The 17,047-nt window shown below is 48.0% G+C and overlaps 1 protein-coding gene across 2 annotated transcripts in view; it reads right to left on the reverse strand.

Annotated features, from left to right (window-relative positions):
• Positions 1-379: 379 nt before the first annotated feature.
• Positions 380-17,047, reverse strand: part of NTMT1 (N-terminal Xaa-Pro-Lys N-methyltransferase 1) — a 54,065-nt gene continuing 37,397 nt past the window's right edge. For both annotated transcript variants that reach the window (XM_078646248.1, XM_078646249.1), the window contains 2 exons: positions 4,470-4,722; positions 380-1,405 (listed from right to left, as the gene is read on the reverse strand). In XM_078646248.1, coding sequence (XP_078502374.1) covers positions 1,149-1,405; positions 4,470-4,722 — 510 coding nt within the window. In that variant the 3' untranslated portion in view covers positions 380-1,148. The remainder of the gene's footprint in view (positions 1,406-4,469; positions 4,723-17,047) is intronic.

The following is a 17,047-nucleotide window of genomic DNA, read 5'->3' on the forward strand; positions in this document are numbered from 1 at the left end:
ACAATGTGATTGGCTAGACTATGAACCCTGCTTGTAGCAAACAATACTTATTTTCACATTCTAATTTACAGAACGGATCTAGCATTCAACCTGTGAGGCTATAAAACCTAAAGTGTTGTTTTTAGGACAAAACAAAACACACACACACACATCTTGGGTGGTATTAATCACCCCCTGCAAGCCTGTAAATCCCCATCTAATGTATGCTCAGGCTCCAAAAGCTATGGAGAAGGGTCAAAATGAGGGAGCAACAGAGCAGAATCAACTGAAGGGGGATCTGAAAATCTCTCTTTGGTAATCTTCATCAAGTCAGGGCTGGAAGCCACTCGGGTGCCTCCGAAGAGACCATGAGCTGCAGAAATCAAATCAAACAAATATACAGAGCAAAAACGTTAAGGCTTTATTTTAAGAACTATGAGTTTTAGAGAAAAGTATCAGAGTTATTCATCTTGCATTTGGTTTAATGCATGGCTGCGTTCCTTTCAGCCTCCACATGTAAAGCATGTAATCAGACAGTGGTAACGAAGAACAGGGGAGGTCTCTGGTTGACAACCACGGGTCTGTTGTGTAACTGCTGCCTGCCTGTCAATACGGCCAGAAAATGATTTGCCAAAAACAGACAAATAATGTTTTACCCAACTCCTTGATTAAATACTTTTAAAACCAGGCAAACAGTGATTCTACTATGCAGCAGAGCCCCATGCACTGGGCTGCAGAAGTGTCTGTACTTCGGTAAATTGATGCTTTCACCAATAGCGCGGTCACACACACCTCCAGATGGTCCATGCAGGAAAACGGTTGTTGGCAGGAGCAGATAATTTCAGGGCCTGCATTACCCACATCCACTCTGTAAGACGTCACACTTTAATACTTACATGTACAAACCCTTAGCAGTCTTTCTCAAAACACTTCTCGCGGAAGTGCCTAAGAGCAGCACAAACATGGTATGCCTGCTGCGTCTTCTCGGGGATGGCTATAAACACATCCGTAGTCCTGAAATGAGTGCTTCTTGAATAGCATTGCCCTCCCATTGAGCATCGTTGTCTCGGGGCCAAACTGACCTCCGCACTAAAGCTCACCAGCGAATATCGCACTGGTGCAAGATACTGGCCTGCGCTGTCCACCTAGCAATACTCCCTGGCAGCAGTTCATCTCATGGCAAATGAGAGGACACTGTAGATCTCATCAGGGAAGTTCTTCTGTCTCTCTTCCGCCAAAAGCGCCAAACCCGCCTCTTTGATGAGTTTTCGGACAACCTCCACATCTCGACAGATGCTGCTGTCCACCTCGTCCATCACGACTCCTTCTTGTGTAGCGTTGTCTTTGATGATCACAATGCCGTTGGGTCTAAGGCCAGCTTTGCACCGCTTTAAGAAGGCAACCAAGTGCTCGTCTGTAAGATGACCTGAAGAAGGACAAAGCAGTGAGAAACCAGAAGTGGACACCAACCCCAATGCCTCCCTCAATGCCCTACCAGATGGCTGCCAGCGAGAACTGCAAGAATGAGGAAAAGTGGATCAAGGATCTTGTATGTGTGTGTGGAATGAGGCCCCGCCCACCCTCCTGCCCGCCACTGTCAACATTTAACTTAGTGAGGAAGGCACCCCCTCCCTAAACAGGCAATATGTACCCCACCCCCGGGACAGCGAAGGACCATAATCCTCTCTTTGCCTGTCTCCGAGAATGTCTCCGCTCTGAAAAAACCCAGGCCTGTTACTGATTGGATTCACAGAGAAGATAAATGCAGTTGGCACTCCGGGCTTGACGTGACCCTGCCCGTTGTGTGGGGCTCCCAACCTGGCGTTCGGTCTGGAGTATGGCACGCCCAGGATGTCTGCCAGACTTGCCCTGGTTGAGTTTCCTGCCGCTAAAACAGCGATAATGGTATCGCCGCTCTTGATAATATGGCCCAGGGTGTGTGCTTCGAAACCTGGTGTATGTTAGAGGTAAGCGGGAGCCGTGACACCAGGAGCTGAGGTTACCCTTAAACACATCTGCGATCGATGCATAAACATCCCATTGCAGTTGCAACCTTGCAGATATGAGGGCAAGTTTTTTGGGACGGTCTCCACAGTGTAGGAGAGAATTGGTCGTGCTCTCTCCAGAGTTAAGGAATTAAGGGGGATGGCAAGAGAAAATAGTGTCTTTCAGAGGCAAGAAGGAAACGAAAAAGCCCCCTAGGATATTGCTGGAGAAAATGACGGGCTTGATGTAGCCTCCTTCATACACCATGACAAGTTCAAAGTGAGACCCTCCCTTCCCCAAGAACTCATTCTTCAGGATCTCCATCTTTCTTCTTCTGATCATTCACAGAACAGAAACAGCACAGGCCAGACCTGAACCAAAGGCAAATATATAGCAAGGACGAGATGAAGGGAGCAGTTATAGAATCGCAGTTCCTATCGGAGCCGACCTCTTGAAGAGGTTCAGCCCAGTGCACCCCGCTTTAAACAGGCCAATCCCAACTACAGCACACTGGAGCTCAAGGAGGTTGGTGCAGACTATTCATTTCGAACCGGACCCCCTCCAGACACATTTCCCACGGGTCGCCAGAGTAGCCAGACGAGGGTCCCTTCCTCACTTTGCCACTTGATTTAAGCTAGCCTGGATGAATCCAGTCCCAGGATGCTTGTTTCCGGTCCAGGGAAGACCTGGCTTGGCAGTTCGGGCTGGACTGTTCCCATGAGGCACAGGGTCAAGACTGATTTGCATATAGCCATGTCTGAACTGGGGTGGTGAAGTGAGCTAAAGAACGATGATGGATTCAACCCAGATCTGTGACTGAGGTGAGTGTCTGAAAAGTTTCAGCGCTCTGTCCATCATCTCCTTGCGTTTGCTTTGTTCATCCTAATAGTGGGTTCAAGTTGAACAACAGGATTTCTGTTTTGTCAGGATTACATTGAAGATTATTGTCTATGAGCAAACTCATCACTGTCTATATGCATAGTGAAAAGGACTTCTTGGCTTCGGCTGAATCACCCTTCTAGGAAAGCAGCAAGTGTGTGTCATCCGCATAAGACCTAATTTTGATGGCAAAGGACCCCACTAGGAAAGCAAGGGAGGGGGAGGTCAGACCCCCAGATGTTTTAGAGGGCAGGGCTTAAAGCTGAACCTTGAGGTACACAACATTTTGAAGTTTTTACATCAGAATAATATGGTTTCATCAAGACTGCCGGTTCTCTAAGATCAAGAAAGGAGCTAAGCCATGCCAGGGATGGGACATCCCTCCTCCCTCCCGATATATGAAGGTGCTGTTGTAATGTCTTAGAAGAGACAGGATCAAATGCCGCCGAGAGATCCAACAGAATCAATGCAGCATTATAGGTGAGATCCAGATTCCACTTTATGGATTCTGACCTTTTCAACAAAACAGTTTCGGTACTATGCCCGGCTCTGAAGCCAGATTGTGAGGGGTACAAAAGATTAAAGGTCCCTGAAAATTCGGTGAGCTGTGTGTTGACCGATTTCTCTACAATTTTTGAGGCAGCTGGTAAAAGGGAAATTGGTCTGAAATTCGATAAGTCAGCATCAGCATTTGGTTTTTTAGCAGGGTGACATTGGCCCTTTTCCAGAATTTAGGCACTAGCCTGCCTGCGAAGAGTCAGTGAACAGCGCAAAATAAACTGGATGGATCGAATCAGAAATCTGGTTCAAACGTGGAGGAGGAAACTGGTCTAAAGGGGCTCCAGCTTTGCAGTGCTGAAAGCACCCTCAGCTTTTCCCTGAAGGAGATAGGACACATGAAAGCTTACCAACAGGCTGTGGTGCCGATGGACATCTGGCAGAGGCCGTCCGATCTGCTCCATTTTATGTCAGGAGTTTCAATTGGATCTTTACAATTTTATCTTCAAAAAAAGCCTGCTACGTGGGTTTACGTTAGCTTTCCACGGCAGGACAAATACGGTGGAATCAGTGACGTGTGAAACAATTTAAAACATTTCCTTAGGCCTATTTTTTTGCATCACTAATCAGTTTGGAATAAAAACTGCACCTCGCAAGTTTTAGGTTATTAATCTGACTACCACATTTTGTACCAACTGTATTCTGTGTCCCAGATATTTCAGTGGCCCTACCCCCAGAAAATTAGGAAAAACCTTCATAGCCAGGATAAGAGCTTGAATCAGATCAACTGGACCAATCACTGTTATCGATAGGTAATCCGAGCATTGCCTGAGCTGGCTCAGACCTCCCATCGCTGTCTGGGATTACTTTTGAGGCTGCATGGGTGACTATTATCCAGTTAAAGGCGCTCGTTTTATAAACAATGGAAGGATCGAAGGCAGCGTCTTCTAGTCAGAGCACGTCACTGCACCAGGCACTTAACCCACTAAGCTACTTTATGAAGCCCTAACTAGCAAAAAGTGTGGTCACCAACATTCCACTCACCAACATTCTGTCACCACAGTCACGCTGGCTGAGCAGCAGGTATCCCAGTGACGCTTCTGCAAGGCTTCCAGGTGTGCACTTACCGATCACCCATTGGATCCAGATGAGGTCGTAGTGGTTCGGCTCAGGGTTGAAGTCCTGGAGGCCAGAGCAGAAGTACTTGCCCACTCGCTTGCCCTCCTGCCCCAGGAAGGTCTTGGCCTTGGCCAGGAAGTCCGGGGTCACATCCACCATATCCACCGTCTTGAAGATTGGCAGCAGGAGCCGCTTGGTGATCCGGCCGATCCCCGCGCCGCAGTCCAGGGCGTACGTGGTGCCGATCTGGTCTGGACCATCCTACAAGAAACAGTGAGAAGGTTTAGGGGATCGGTGTCCTGGACGAGAGGCCCTGGGATCCATATATTAAGAGTGTTACTTGTGCGCAGCAGTGACCTGCTTCTACCTAGCCTGTTCACGAATTACTGCTTCGTGGATTAGTTCACTTTGACTCGTGCACACACATTTATTTTATTTGATAAAGTTTTATGATGATCATCACCCCCATCACCATGAAGAAGCACCCAATGGCCCTTTTTAGGTCGAGCCTGCCAGACAGCGCAAGTCGTCCGACAGCACAAGATCCATTGTGGGCTTCCTAAGTACTTACAGCCCCCTTACCATTGGCTGGCTGCGTTTCACTCATTTGCTTGCTTCTTAATCAGTGGCTTTCCTTGTCCATCCTATGTTTAGCCCTACTTTGCAGCCCCTTTTTGATTGGCTGGTTCCTATCTTTCCACTGCTCACTTTTAGGAAACATTTGCTTTATTGTTAAACACTCTAAAGCAGGGCATGAGTGGTCAAGCTCCCGCCCTCTTTCCACCCTGTGCTTCCCACAAATGTGCAACCCCAGCCTCTGATATTCAACAGGTGTGGTTGGCTCCACACTACGCAACTCGTTCAACGGTCGAGCAAACCAGAACCTGCACACCACGTGTAGTTCTCACGAAATCACCACTGATGTAATGTAATTACAGACGTCATAAATAACCTTACAAGACCATTTATGTAGTATTTATTGATTTGAGTCTGTGCTATTTTGAATGGCGCTTTGCTTTTAGGTGTTGACGACTCACTACTTGGTTTCATTGTGACCTCAAGGGTGGTCACTTTGGGCCCCTCCCCACCTGGGCCAGGAGTCAGGGTATGCTCCTCCTGCACTGTCAAGGGTCCTTAGGTTTTCTGTCCTCTATCAACCGAAGAAACAGAATATTTCTCTCTGCAGAGCTGTGTGAATAGTTTATACCGCGTTTCCAGAGTGCTGTAGATATAAAGAAAGGAGTTTAACCGCAGGTAGATTATAAAGGATTCCATCATATGGGAAATTGGGGAGGTGGGAGGGTTTATAGGGGAGTTAAGAAACTTGAAAGAGAGTGTTGAGGTTAATCCTTTACTGGGGTTCTGTATCGTTATCTTGTTTACATCCTAGCCCGTGATCGGATACATAACTGAGGGGGCCTACTTTGGGAGCGTAGGTGAGCATAGGAATGTACTTGATTTTGTATGATGTATGGAATAAAACCCAATTAAAATTGTTTTAAAAAATATAAAATAAAAAAAAAAGGATTCCATCCATGCAACAAGAAAAATCACAATAACCAGGCGTCAGTGAAATATGGTCTCTTTTTTTTCTTCTGTAAAATAATTCTGGAATAGAATCCGAGAGGCATTAATCAGTATTTTCTGGAATAGAATCTGGTAGACATTAATCTGTATTTTCTGGAATAGAATCCGGGAGACATTAATCAGTTTTGTTTCTAGAATAGAATCTGGTAGACATTAATCAGTATTTTCTGGAATAGAATCCAGGAGACATTAATCAGTATTTTCTGGAATAGAATCCGGGAGACATTAATCAGTATTTTCTGGAATAGAATCCGGGAGACATTATTCAGTAGTTTCTGGAATAGAATCTGGGAGAAATTAATCAGTATTTTCTGGAATAGAATCTGGGATACATTAAATCAGTATTTTCTGGAATGGAATCCGAGAGCCATTAATCGGTATTTTCTAGAATAGAATCTGCGATACATTATTCAGTATTTTCTGGAATGGAATCAGCGAGGCATTAATCAGTATTTTCTGGTATAGATTCTGGTAGACATTAATCAGTATTTTCTGGAATAGAATCTGGTAGACATTAATCAGTGTTTTCTGGAATAGAATCTGGTAGACATTAATCAGTATTTTCTGGAATGGAATCCGAGAGGCATTAATCAGTATTTTCTGGAATAGAATCTGGTAGACATTAATCAGTGTTTTCTGGAATAGAATCTGGTAGACATTAATCAGTATTTTCTGGAATGGAATCCGAGAGGCATTAATCAGTATTTCTGGAATAGAATCTGGGATACATTAATCAGTATTTTCTGGAATAGAATCTGTGATACATTAATCAGTATTTTCTGGAATGGAATCCAAGAGGCATTAATCAGTATTTTCTGGAATAGAATCTGGGATACATTAATCAGTATTTTCTGGAATGGAATCCTAGAGGCATTAATCAGTATTTTCTGGAATAGAATCTGGTAGACATTAATCAGTATTTTCTGGAGTAGAATCCGGGAGACATTAATCAGTATTTTCTGGAATAGAATCTGGGATACATTAATCAATATTTTATGTAATGGAATCTGGTAGACATTAATCAGTATTTTCTGGAATAGAATCTGGGATACATTAATCAGTATTTTCTAGAATAGAATCTGGGACACATTAATCAGTATTTTCTGGAATGGAATCTGGGAGACATTAATCAGTGTTTTCTGGAATGGAATCGAGACATTAATCAGTATTTTCGGCAATGGAATCTGGGAGACATTAATCAGTATTTTCAGGAATGGAATCTGGGAGACATTAATGAATATGCTACTTACCAGTATGCATCTGTTCTTGGCATGTAGGGCTGCTGACATTCATATCTGTGCATAGATCGCCGCCTAGTGTTGGGTCCGGATGAATGCACATTGTTGTCCTGGAAGAGTCTTCGAAGTATCACGAGATAGGTGGCTCCTCCCCTGGACTACAGTGCGCATGGGCATCGACTCCATCCCCAGATTGTTTTTAGCCATTGGGGCAGAGATGGAGTGAAATAGTGTACAGGATGTCCATGCTAATGATGAATGCAAGAGAGTGTCTGCAGCCGCTACGGGCACCGGGGAGGAGGGCGGGCGATATGAATGTTAGCAGCCCTACATGCCAAGAACAGATGCATACTGGTAAGTAGCATATTCAGTTTGAGGCATGTGGGCTGCTAAATTCATATCTAGTGCATAGAATACACAGCAGTCCCTCCATTAAGGGCGGTTGCCCGTGCCAGCTGCAGAAGCTTGAAAAAGTGTCTTGAGAACAGCCGGTCCTACAGCTGCTTGCTGTTTGGAATGCACATCTACGCAGTAATGCTTGGTAAATGTGTGTGGTGTAGACCATGTGGCTGCTCTACAAATGTCCTCTAAGGGAATGTTCCCCAGGAAAGCCATGGAGGCACCCAATTTGCGTGTGGAGTGCGCCCTTGGGGGTATTGTTAAAGTGCGTTTAGCCTTTTGATAACAGATTTGAATGCATTTAACAATCCATCTGGCTATTCCTGCTTTTGAAATGGGGTTGCCTTTGTGTTGTGCTGAGAAGGCAACAAAAAGTTGTTGTGTCTTCCTAAAGGGTTGTGTTCTGTCAATGTAGTACATTAGCGCCTCTAACGTCTAATGTATGAAGCATTCTTTCTGCTACCGTTTGTGGGTTTTGGAAAAAAGCAGGCAGGTCAATAGTTTGGTTGATATGAAACTGTGACACCACCTTAGGAAGGAATTTGGGGTTAGTGCGGAGCACCACCCTGTTAGAATGTATTTGAATGAATGGCTCTTGGATTGTGAGCGCTTGCAGCTCACTAACACGTCTGAGCGACGTGATAGCAATGAGAAAAGCCACTTTCCACGTTAGAAACTGAAGTTCGCAGGAGTGCAGTGGCTCGAAAGGTGGGCCCATCAGCCTAGTGAGGACCACATTGAGGTTCCACACAGGAGCTGGTGGAGTTCTAGGAGGAATGACTCGTTTCAGTCCTTCTAGGAAGGCTTTAATGGCAGGCACCCTGAAAACAGAGAGGTGCTGCCTATTCTGGAGATAAGCCGCTATGGCGGATAAATGTATCCGAATGGAAGCGTACGCTAGATTGCATTTGTAAAGATGTAACAAATAGCAGATGATGTTAGGAATGGATGCATCTAGCGGGTTGATATCGTTGTCTGTACAGTAAATGACAAACCGCTTCCATTTTGCAGCATAGCAAGCTCTGGTCGTGGGCTTTCTTGCCTCCCGGATGATGTCCATGCATTGAGGAGGCAGGTTGATGTAGCCAAATTCTAAGACTTCAGGAGCCAGATCGCCAGATTGAGCTGTTGCGGATCTCGATGCTGAATGTCGCCATGGTTCTGCGTCAAGAGCCTGGATGTGAGAGGCAGCCGTTGATGCGGCACCACGGAAAGTTCTAGAAACGTGGTGTACCATGGTTGGCGTGCCCATGTTGGAGCAACCAGGATGAGAGTCATCGAGTGTTGCTTTAGCTTTCTTGCCACCAGCGGAATGAGAGGCGCTGGGGGAAAAGCGTACGCAAATTTGCCTGACCAGTTCATCCATATCGCATTCCCCTGCGAGTCTGGGTGAGGGAACCTGGCGGCAAAGCTTTGGCATTTTGCGTTTTCCCGTGTGGCAAACAGGTCTATCTCTGGATGACCCCACTGCTGGAAGTACGGGTGGAGCACTGATGGATGTATCTCCCACTCGTGCATTTGATGGCTGTACCTGCTGAGCAGATCCGCCATCTGATTGTCCTTGCCTGGGAGGTGTTCTGCCATGAGGAAAATGTTCCTCTGAATGGCCCACTTCCACATGCTCTGAGCCAGATGAGACAGCTGTGGTGAGTGAGTACCTCCCTGCTTTTGGATGTAGTACATGGCTGTCATGTTGTCCGTCCGGATCAACACGACTTTGTTGCACAAATGTACTTTGAAGGACTTCATCGCCATGAAGATTGCCATCAATTCCAGGTAGTTGATGTGCAACTTCTGTTGCTGAGTGGACCACAGTCCCTGCACAGTGTAGTGGAGCACATGAGCTCCCCACCCTTGGAGAGATGCGTCTGTGGTCAGGATAATCTGTGGCACTGGCTCTTGGAACGGTCGTCCCTTGCAAAGGTTGTGTGGATTCCACCAATGCAGAGAGTTGTATGCCCGACCGGTCACCAACACTAGGTCCGTCAGTTGTCCCCGAGCCTGTGTCCACTGATTTGCCAAGCATTCTTGGAGCGGACGCATGTGCAACCTCGCGTGCGGGACTATGAAAATGCAGGAGGCCATCATGCCTATCAACTGCATGAACACTCTCGCTGGTAGGGAGTGTTGCGGTCTGAACCTCTGGATCAGCAACTGAATGCTGTTGATTCTGGCTGGGTTTGGCTGAGCCATAGCAGTCAGGGTGTTTATTGTCGCGCCCAGATACTGCCGCACATGGGCTGGTTGAAGGTGCGACTTTGGGTAGTTTAGCGAGAACCCCAGACTGTGAAGGAGTTGAATAGTGTGGGACATATCCGCGGCGCACTGCTGTTCCGACTTTGCTTGAACAAGCCAGTCGTCTAGGTACGGGTAGACATGTATGTTCTGCCTCCTGAGGTGCGCCGCCACTGTCGCCAGACACTTTGTAAACACTCTGGGGGCAGTAGTCACCCTGAAGGGTAGGACTTTGAACTGATAGTGCCTGTTTTGAATGGTGAACCTGAGGTATCTTCTGTGGGAAGGGTGGAGTGGGATGTGGAAATAAGCATCCTTGAGGTCCAAGGTTGCTAGGAAGTCCCCTTGATTTAGCAGGGGAAGAATTTGTTGCAGTGTCAGCATGTGAAAATGTTCTGACAGTATGTACATGTTGAGGGGGCGTAGATCCAGAATAGGTCTGAGGGATCCGTCCTTTTTTGGGATGAGGAAGTACAGGGAATAGACTCCTGTGCCTTCCTCTTCCACTGGTACGAGCTTGATTGCGCCTTTTTGCAGCATCACTAAGACTTCCTGCTGCAATAAGTGCAAGTGCTCTGCCGACATAGGACGGTGTCTTGGGGGAATGTTGGGAGGAGTGGATGTTAACTCCAAACAATAACCGAATTGGATAAGTTTTCTCACCCACCTGTCTGTGGTGATGGCTGTCCAGACTGGCAGGAACTGCTGGAGTCTCCCCCCGACAGGTGTTGGATGGTCGGGGGCAGTGACAGAGAGTCACTGTTTATTGGCGGTAGAGGAACGGGAGTTGTTGTTCCCTCTGCCCCTGCCCTTGGCACTGTTACCTCTGTATCCCCCTCTACCCTGCTTGGGGTAGGAGGATTGTGCACCACCCTTTGTAAAGTGTGATTGTTGACCCAAGTGTCCTCTGGTAACACCACGCGCTCCTGAGCGACGAAAAGTGTTTCCTCTGAATTGTTGTGACTGCAGTGCCCCCATGGACTTAGCAGTCTCGTTGTCATTCTTAATCTTTTCAAGGGTGGTGTCTACATCTGGGCCAAACAGTCTGTCAGGATTGACGGGCTGGTTGAGGATTGTAGTTTGGATGTGAGGCTTAAATCCAGATATACGAAGCCAAGCTTGTCGCCTCAGCATGACGCTAGTGTTAATTCCCCTAGCCGCTGTGTCTGCCACATCAAGTGCACACTTTATTGCAGTGTTTGAGATAAGCTTTCCCTCTTGTATGAGCATTTCGGCTGCTTCCTTATACTCATCAGGTAGGTGTTGAAGGAGCTGTTCTAGGGTGTCGTAATGCCCCCTATCGTATCGCGCCAATAGTGCCTGTGTGTTTGCTATACGCCATACATTGGCAGCCTGCGCAGCCACCCTCTTGCCGGATGCCTCAAGCACTTTCGACTCCTTGTCTGGGGGAGGAGCTTCACCCGTAGTTTGGGAGTTTGCCCTCTTGCGGGCATTGGCGACCACCAACGAGTCTAGAGGCAACTGTCCTCGAATATATGCAGGATCTCCAGGAGCTGGCCTGTATTTTTTCTCGATACGTGGGTTCACCACTCTTGCCCTGGTAGGTTCCTTAAAGATCTCTGGGGCATGTTTAAGGACACCTTTGAGCATAGGAAGTATTTTAACTGTTCTTTCTGAGACAGAGAAAGTGTCAAACAAAAAATCTTCCTCCACCGGGTCAGCATGCATGTCCACATTATGATTTGCTGCTGCTCGTTCGATTAAAGCATTAAATCCTGCAGAATCCTCTGTTGGAGATGTACGTGCCCCAAAACCTTGTGGATCTTGTACCACCTGCTGTCCACCTTGGTCCCCAGTGTCGTCATATGAGTCCTGCTGAACATCAGGGTCATTGTCCACTGGGAAATTGTATTGGTCGTCTTCCTCATCATCCTCTCCTCCTGATTGGTTGGGGGAAGGTGATGGACTCCTTCTTGGTGGTGGTAGAATAGGCTCAATAAGGGCAGGAATGTCCTGTGCTGGCCTCTTTTTCTTCAGTGGAATAACATAGGATTCCAGTGGTTGGGAAGTGATCTTCCTTTTGTAAAGGGTCAATTTCCCTGTTTGGGCATCGATGTAATGCTCAGATTGGTCTTCTGAGGCTTGATGTTGATCCGAGCGGCTCTTCTGCGCTGAAGGATCCGAAGTCTTCGGCACCGATCTAGGTGCAAACGCCTTTGGTGCCACTTTCGGTGGCAGAGTGTAAAGAAGCTTGGTCGATGACTTTGGAGGTGTGTCCACCGCTTTTGGAGCCGATGGCGTGGAAGCCGTTGCCGACAAAGTCTTTTCTCGAATCCGTTTCAGGGAGTCGGTGACCTGCTTAGTGAAGGAGGCGGAGGGTGTTGTAACCGACGGCCGATGTTCGGTGGCGTCAGAGTTCCTCGGTGTCGACGGTATTTGCGTCGACGAATCTTCAGCTGCAACGTGCCGCGGCTCCGTTGTAGGCTTTGGCGCCGATGCTGCAGATCCGGCATCTTTGTGCCGATGCGTAGTGCCTGCGGCCTTCGGGTCGTGGCTTTTAGTCGATTTTGGTTCGACTGGGCGTTTACTTGACGGCGCCGTAGGAGCGTCCGAAGGCGTGTGAACAGACTTAGACGTCTGTGCCGGAGCAACAGAGGTCGACTCTTGATGGACGGCCTTCTTGGAGGATGGGTCCTTGTGCACCTTCTGCGGCGCTGTCGGCTCGACAGCCTTCTTCGACTTCTGTGGGCCGGAGGTGGACGGAGTCGATGAAGGAGCAGGCTTTGATATTTTTTGCTGGACGTCGGCCATTTTAGGTGTTGTCGAATCCGTTGGTTTCGGTTTCGATTTTGGCTGGACGTCGGCCATTTTGGGTGCAGTAGAAACCGAAGGATTCGGTTTTGGTTTCGATACGTGCAATGGCGGCTCCGCTTGAGTGTCCGTGGCCGGGCTAGAAGGCGGGGTCGGGGATAGCGGTGCAGGGTCGTGGGTAAGGCCGAGTGGCGATCCCGTGGCCTGAGTAATATAGACTTCGGGGCATAGCTCTTCCTCTGAGCTATCTTCCGCGGCCCCATAAACTTCTTCGTCGTCCCCTACCTCCTCGACGTATTCAAGGTCTTGGCCCTGTCCTTCGACGTGTTCCTCGGGATCGGCCTGGACCTCCGTCGACGGTGGTGAAATCTGGAGATGATGGCTACCGCCTTCTTCCGCGGGGTCGTCGAATATGTTGTCGGGTGCCGGTGTCGCTCGCTGGGCCTCGAGGCGCGCCGCGCGCCGATGCTTGAGCGTCTTCTTTGACCTGAATTTAGAGCAGGCCATGCAGTTTTCTTTGTTGTGGTCCGGTGAGAGGCATTTATTACAGACCGGATGCACATCGATGTGTGGATATTTGGATCCACAGACGGGGCAGAACTTAAACGGGCTCCGCTCCATGTTAAGTTCGTCGGGTCTTGCTGCGACGAGAGGGCCTCGATGTCCGAAGAGTTACTTGACTCCGTAGATTTCCGGCTCAGAGAGTCGGACGACGTTCGAGACCGTACGCAAACAATACCGACGCAGGTAACGAAGGCCTTTTGGCCCTAAGAACAAAGTTTATCGGTTCCGACGCGGAGACGTCGAAACCACATCCGAACCCAATGGCGGAAAAAAACAATCTGGGGATGGAGTCGATGCCCATGCGCACTGTAGTCCAGGGGAGGAGCCACCTATCTCGTGATACTTCGAAGACTCTTCCAGGACAACAATGTGCAATCATCCGGACCCAACACTAGGCGGCGATCTATGCACTAGATATGAATTTAGCAGCCCACATGCCTCGAACTCAGTATTTTCATGAATGGAATCTGGGAGACATTAATCAGTATTTTCAGGAATGGAATCTGGGAGACATTAATCAGTATTTTCTGGAATAGAATCCGGGAGGCATTAATCACTATTTTCGGCAATGGAATCTGGGACACATTAATCAGTGTTTTCTGGATTGGAATGCAGGAGACATCAATCATTATTTTCTCACTGAGGTGTGCGCTTCAGCGGCAATAACACCTCGTACTGTAGTCATAAATGTGTTTATTGGGACACTTATTCCACGTAACCATTGATTGATTGATTGAGAGAGGGAATACCCTTCATCATAAGTGGGACACAGGACTAGAGAGGGAATACCCTTCATCCCATCTGGGACGCAGGACTAGACAGGGAATACCCTTTATCCTATGTGGGAAGCAGGACCACAGAGGGAATACCCTTCATCCCATCTGGGAAGCAGGACTAGAGAGGGACCCTTTATCAGGGAATACCCTTAATTCCATCTGGGACGCAGGACTCGAGTGGGACCCATTTTCCTATGTGGGACGCAGGACTAGAGAGGGACCGTCATCCCATCTGGGACACAGGACTAGAGAGTGACCCTTTAACCTTTGTGGGACGCAGGACTAGAGAGGAACCCTTCAACCCAAGTGGGATGCAGGACTAGAGAGGGACCCTTCATCACAAGTGGGATGCAGGGGTAGAGAGGGACCCTTCAACCCAAGTGGGATGCAGGACTAGAGAGGGACCCTTCAACCCAAGTGGGATGCAGGGCTAGAGAGGGACCCTTTATTCCAAGTGGGATGCAGGACTAGAGAGGGACCCTTCAACCCAAGTGGGATGCAGGACTAGAGAGGGTCCCTTCAACCCAAGTGGGATGCAGGACTAGAGAGGGACCCTTCAACCCAAGTGGGATGCAGGGCTAGAGAGGGACCCTTTATTCCAAGTGGGATGCAGGGCTAGAGAGGGACCCTTTATTCCAAGTGGGATGCAGGGCTAGAGAGGGACCCTTCATCCTAAGTGGGATGCAGGACTAGAGAAGGACCCTTTAACCCAAGTGGAACGCAGAACTAGACAGGGACCCTTCAACCCAAGTGGGATGCAGGGCTAGAGAGGGACCCTTTATTCCAAGTGGGATGCAGGACTAGAGAGGGACCCTTCAACCCAAGTGGGACGCAGGGCTAGAGAGGGACCCTTCAACCCAAGTGGGACGCAGGGCTAGAGAGGGACCCTTCAACCCAAGTGGGACGCAGGGCTAGAGAGGGACCCTTCAACCCAAGTGGGATGCAGGGCTAGAGAGGGACCCTTTATTCCAAGTGGGATGCAGGACTAGAGAGGGACCCTTTATTCCAAGTGGGATGCAGGGCTAGAGAGGGACCCTTTATTCCAAGTGGGATGCAGGACTAGAGAGGGACCCTTCAACCCAAGTGGGATGCAGGACTAGAGAGGGTCCCTTCAACCCAAGTGGGATGCAGGGCTAGAGAGGGACCCTTCAACCCAAGTGGGATGCAGGGCTAGAGAGGGACCCTTTATTCCAAGTGGGATGCAGGACTAGAGAGGGACCCTTTATTCCAAGTGGGATGCAGGGCTAGAGAGGGACCCTTTATTCCAAGTGGGATGCAGGGCTAGAGAGGGACCCTTCATCCTATTAGGGGATGCAGGACTAGAGAGGGTCCCTTCATCAACTTGTGGGAGTTTCACTTCCAGCTAATGTTCTTTCACCGTGGGGCAGCTCCTCCTCACACCAGAGCCCCAGGAAACAAGGCCGGCAACCCAAGCTCAGGTTTGTCCCCAGCCTCGAAAGAAAAGCTACAAATCCATCAGGCCTCGAGTTCCTGGGCTGGCGCAGATTCCCACGATCGACAAGCATTTACAGAACGATCTGCACGTGTCGATTAATGACCCGGTGACATAACCTCTGCGGTCTGCCAATGAGTTCCTGGGGTGCCACGGAATCCCTGGAGCGACAAGCATTTCCAGAATGATCTGCATGTGTCTATTAATGGCCCGGTGACATAACCTCTGTGGTCTGCCAATGAGTTCCCGTGTGGCACAGAGTCCCATGAGCGACAAGCATTTACAGAATGATCTGCATGTGTCTATTAATGTCCCAATTACATCAGATCTGTGGTCTGCAATGAGTTTAACAACAAATATATCAGAGGGTCTGGATAAAGAACTCAAAAGATGCACGCCATGTAACCTAAATGTTCACTAAACATGTGTATAACAATCTAAGGTCCTCCCCGTAGTGGTCAACCAAGGATGCCCATCAGTCACCATACGGAACCGCCCTTCATCATTTGGGATTCCAAACAAGACCAAAATCAGGAGTGCCACTTCACTTTCACGGTAGAGGGTCCAGATGTATTTAAAGGGACCCTTAACCGGTCAGATAGGTCTTATTATGGTCTTGCTACTCAATTGAGAGGATCTTGGTACACATGATACATGGGGGACTGATGTTGCAGTGCACAAAAGTAAGTGTGAAAAAATATTAAGAAAAAGTGTAGTTAAAATTGGATGAGAGGGTACTAACAATTTTATTCGGGTGCTACCCAAACCTCCAATATTAAAAAGTAGTTTGGACGCCGAGTGGAGAAGTACCGACGGACAGAGCGGTGCTTCCCCTTTTCCTGAGCCGTGGCCAGGTGGGGTGAGGTCTTGACCTCTTACAAGTACGTAGTTTTACACGACTTGGAAGAGTGAAAGAAACGATGCGGATACCTAGTGAATTCAGGTGATTTCTGTATCTGTTCTGATTCTGAGCACTAATTTTGGTTTCTTTAATCACTATTGTTTGCAGTAGCCTTTACTAGACACGGTCCTGAAGAAAGCAATGACAAGTGTGTCACGAATTGCTGAAACATGTTGACCCTATAAAACATCTAGGCAGTCCATACTGTAGTGACTGTTAGTAACTACTTTTTAATATTGGAGGTTTGGGTAGCACCCAAATAAAATTGTTAGTACCCTCTCATCCAATTTTAACTACACTTTTTCTTATTATTTTTTCACACTTACTTTTGTGCACTGCAACATCAGTCCCCCATGTATCATGTGTACCAAGATCCTCTTAATTGAGTAGCAAGACCATAATAAGACCTATCTGACCGGTTAAGGGTCCCTTTACATACATCTGGACCCTCTACCGTGAAAGTGAAGTGGCACTCCTGATTTTGGTCTTGTTTGGAATCCCAAATGATGAAGGGCGGTTCCGTATGGTGACTGATGGGCATCCTTGGTTGACCACTACGGGGATGACCTTAGATTGTTATACACATGTTTAGTGAACATTTAGGTTACATGGCGTGCATCTTTTGAGTTCTTTATCCAGACCCTCTGATACATTTGTTGTT

This window comes from Lissotriton helveticus, chromosome 5_1 (genome assembly GCF_964261635.1).
Source record: "Lissotriton helveticus chromosome 5_1, aLisHel1.1, whole genome shotgun sequence".
In the NCBI taxonomy this organism is placed as follows: Eukaryota; Metazoa; Chordata; class Amphibia; order Caudata; family Salamandridae; genus Lissotriton; species Lissotriton helveticus.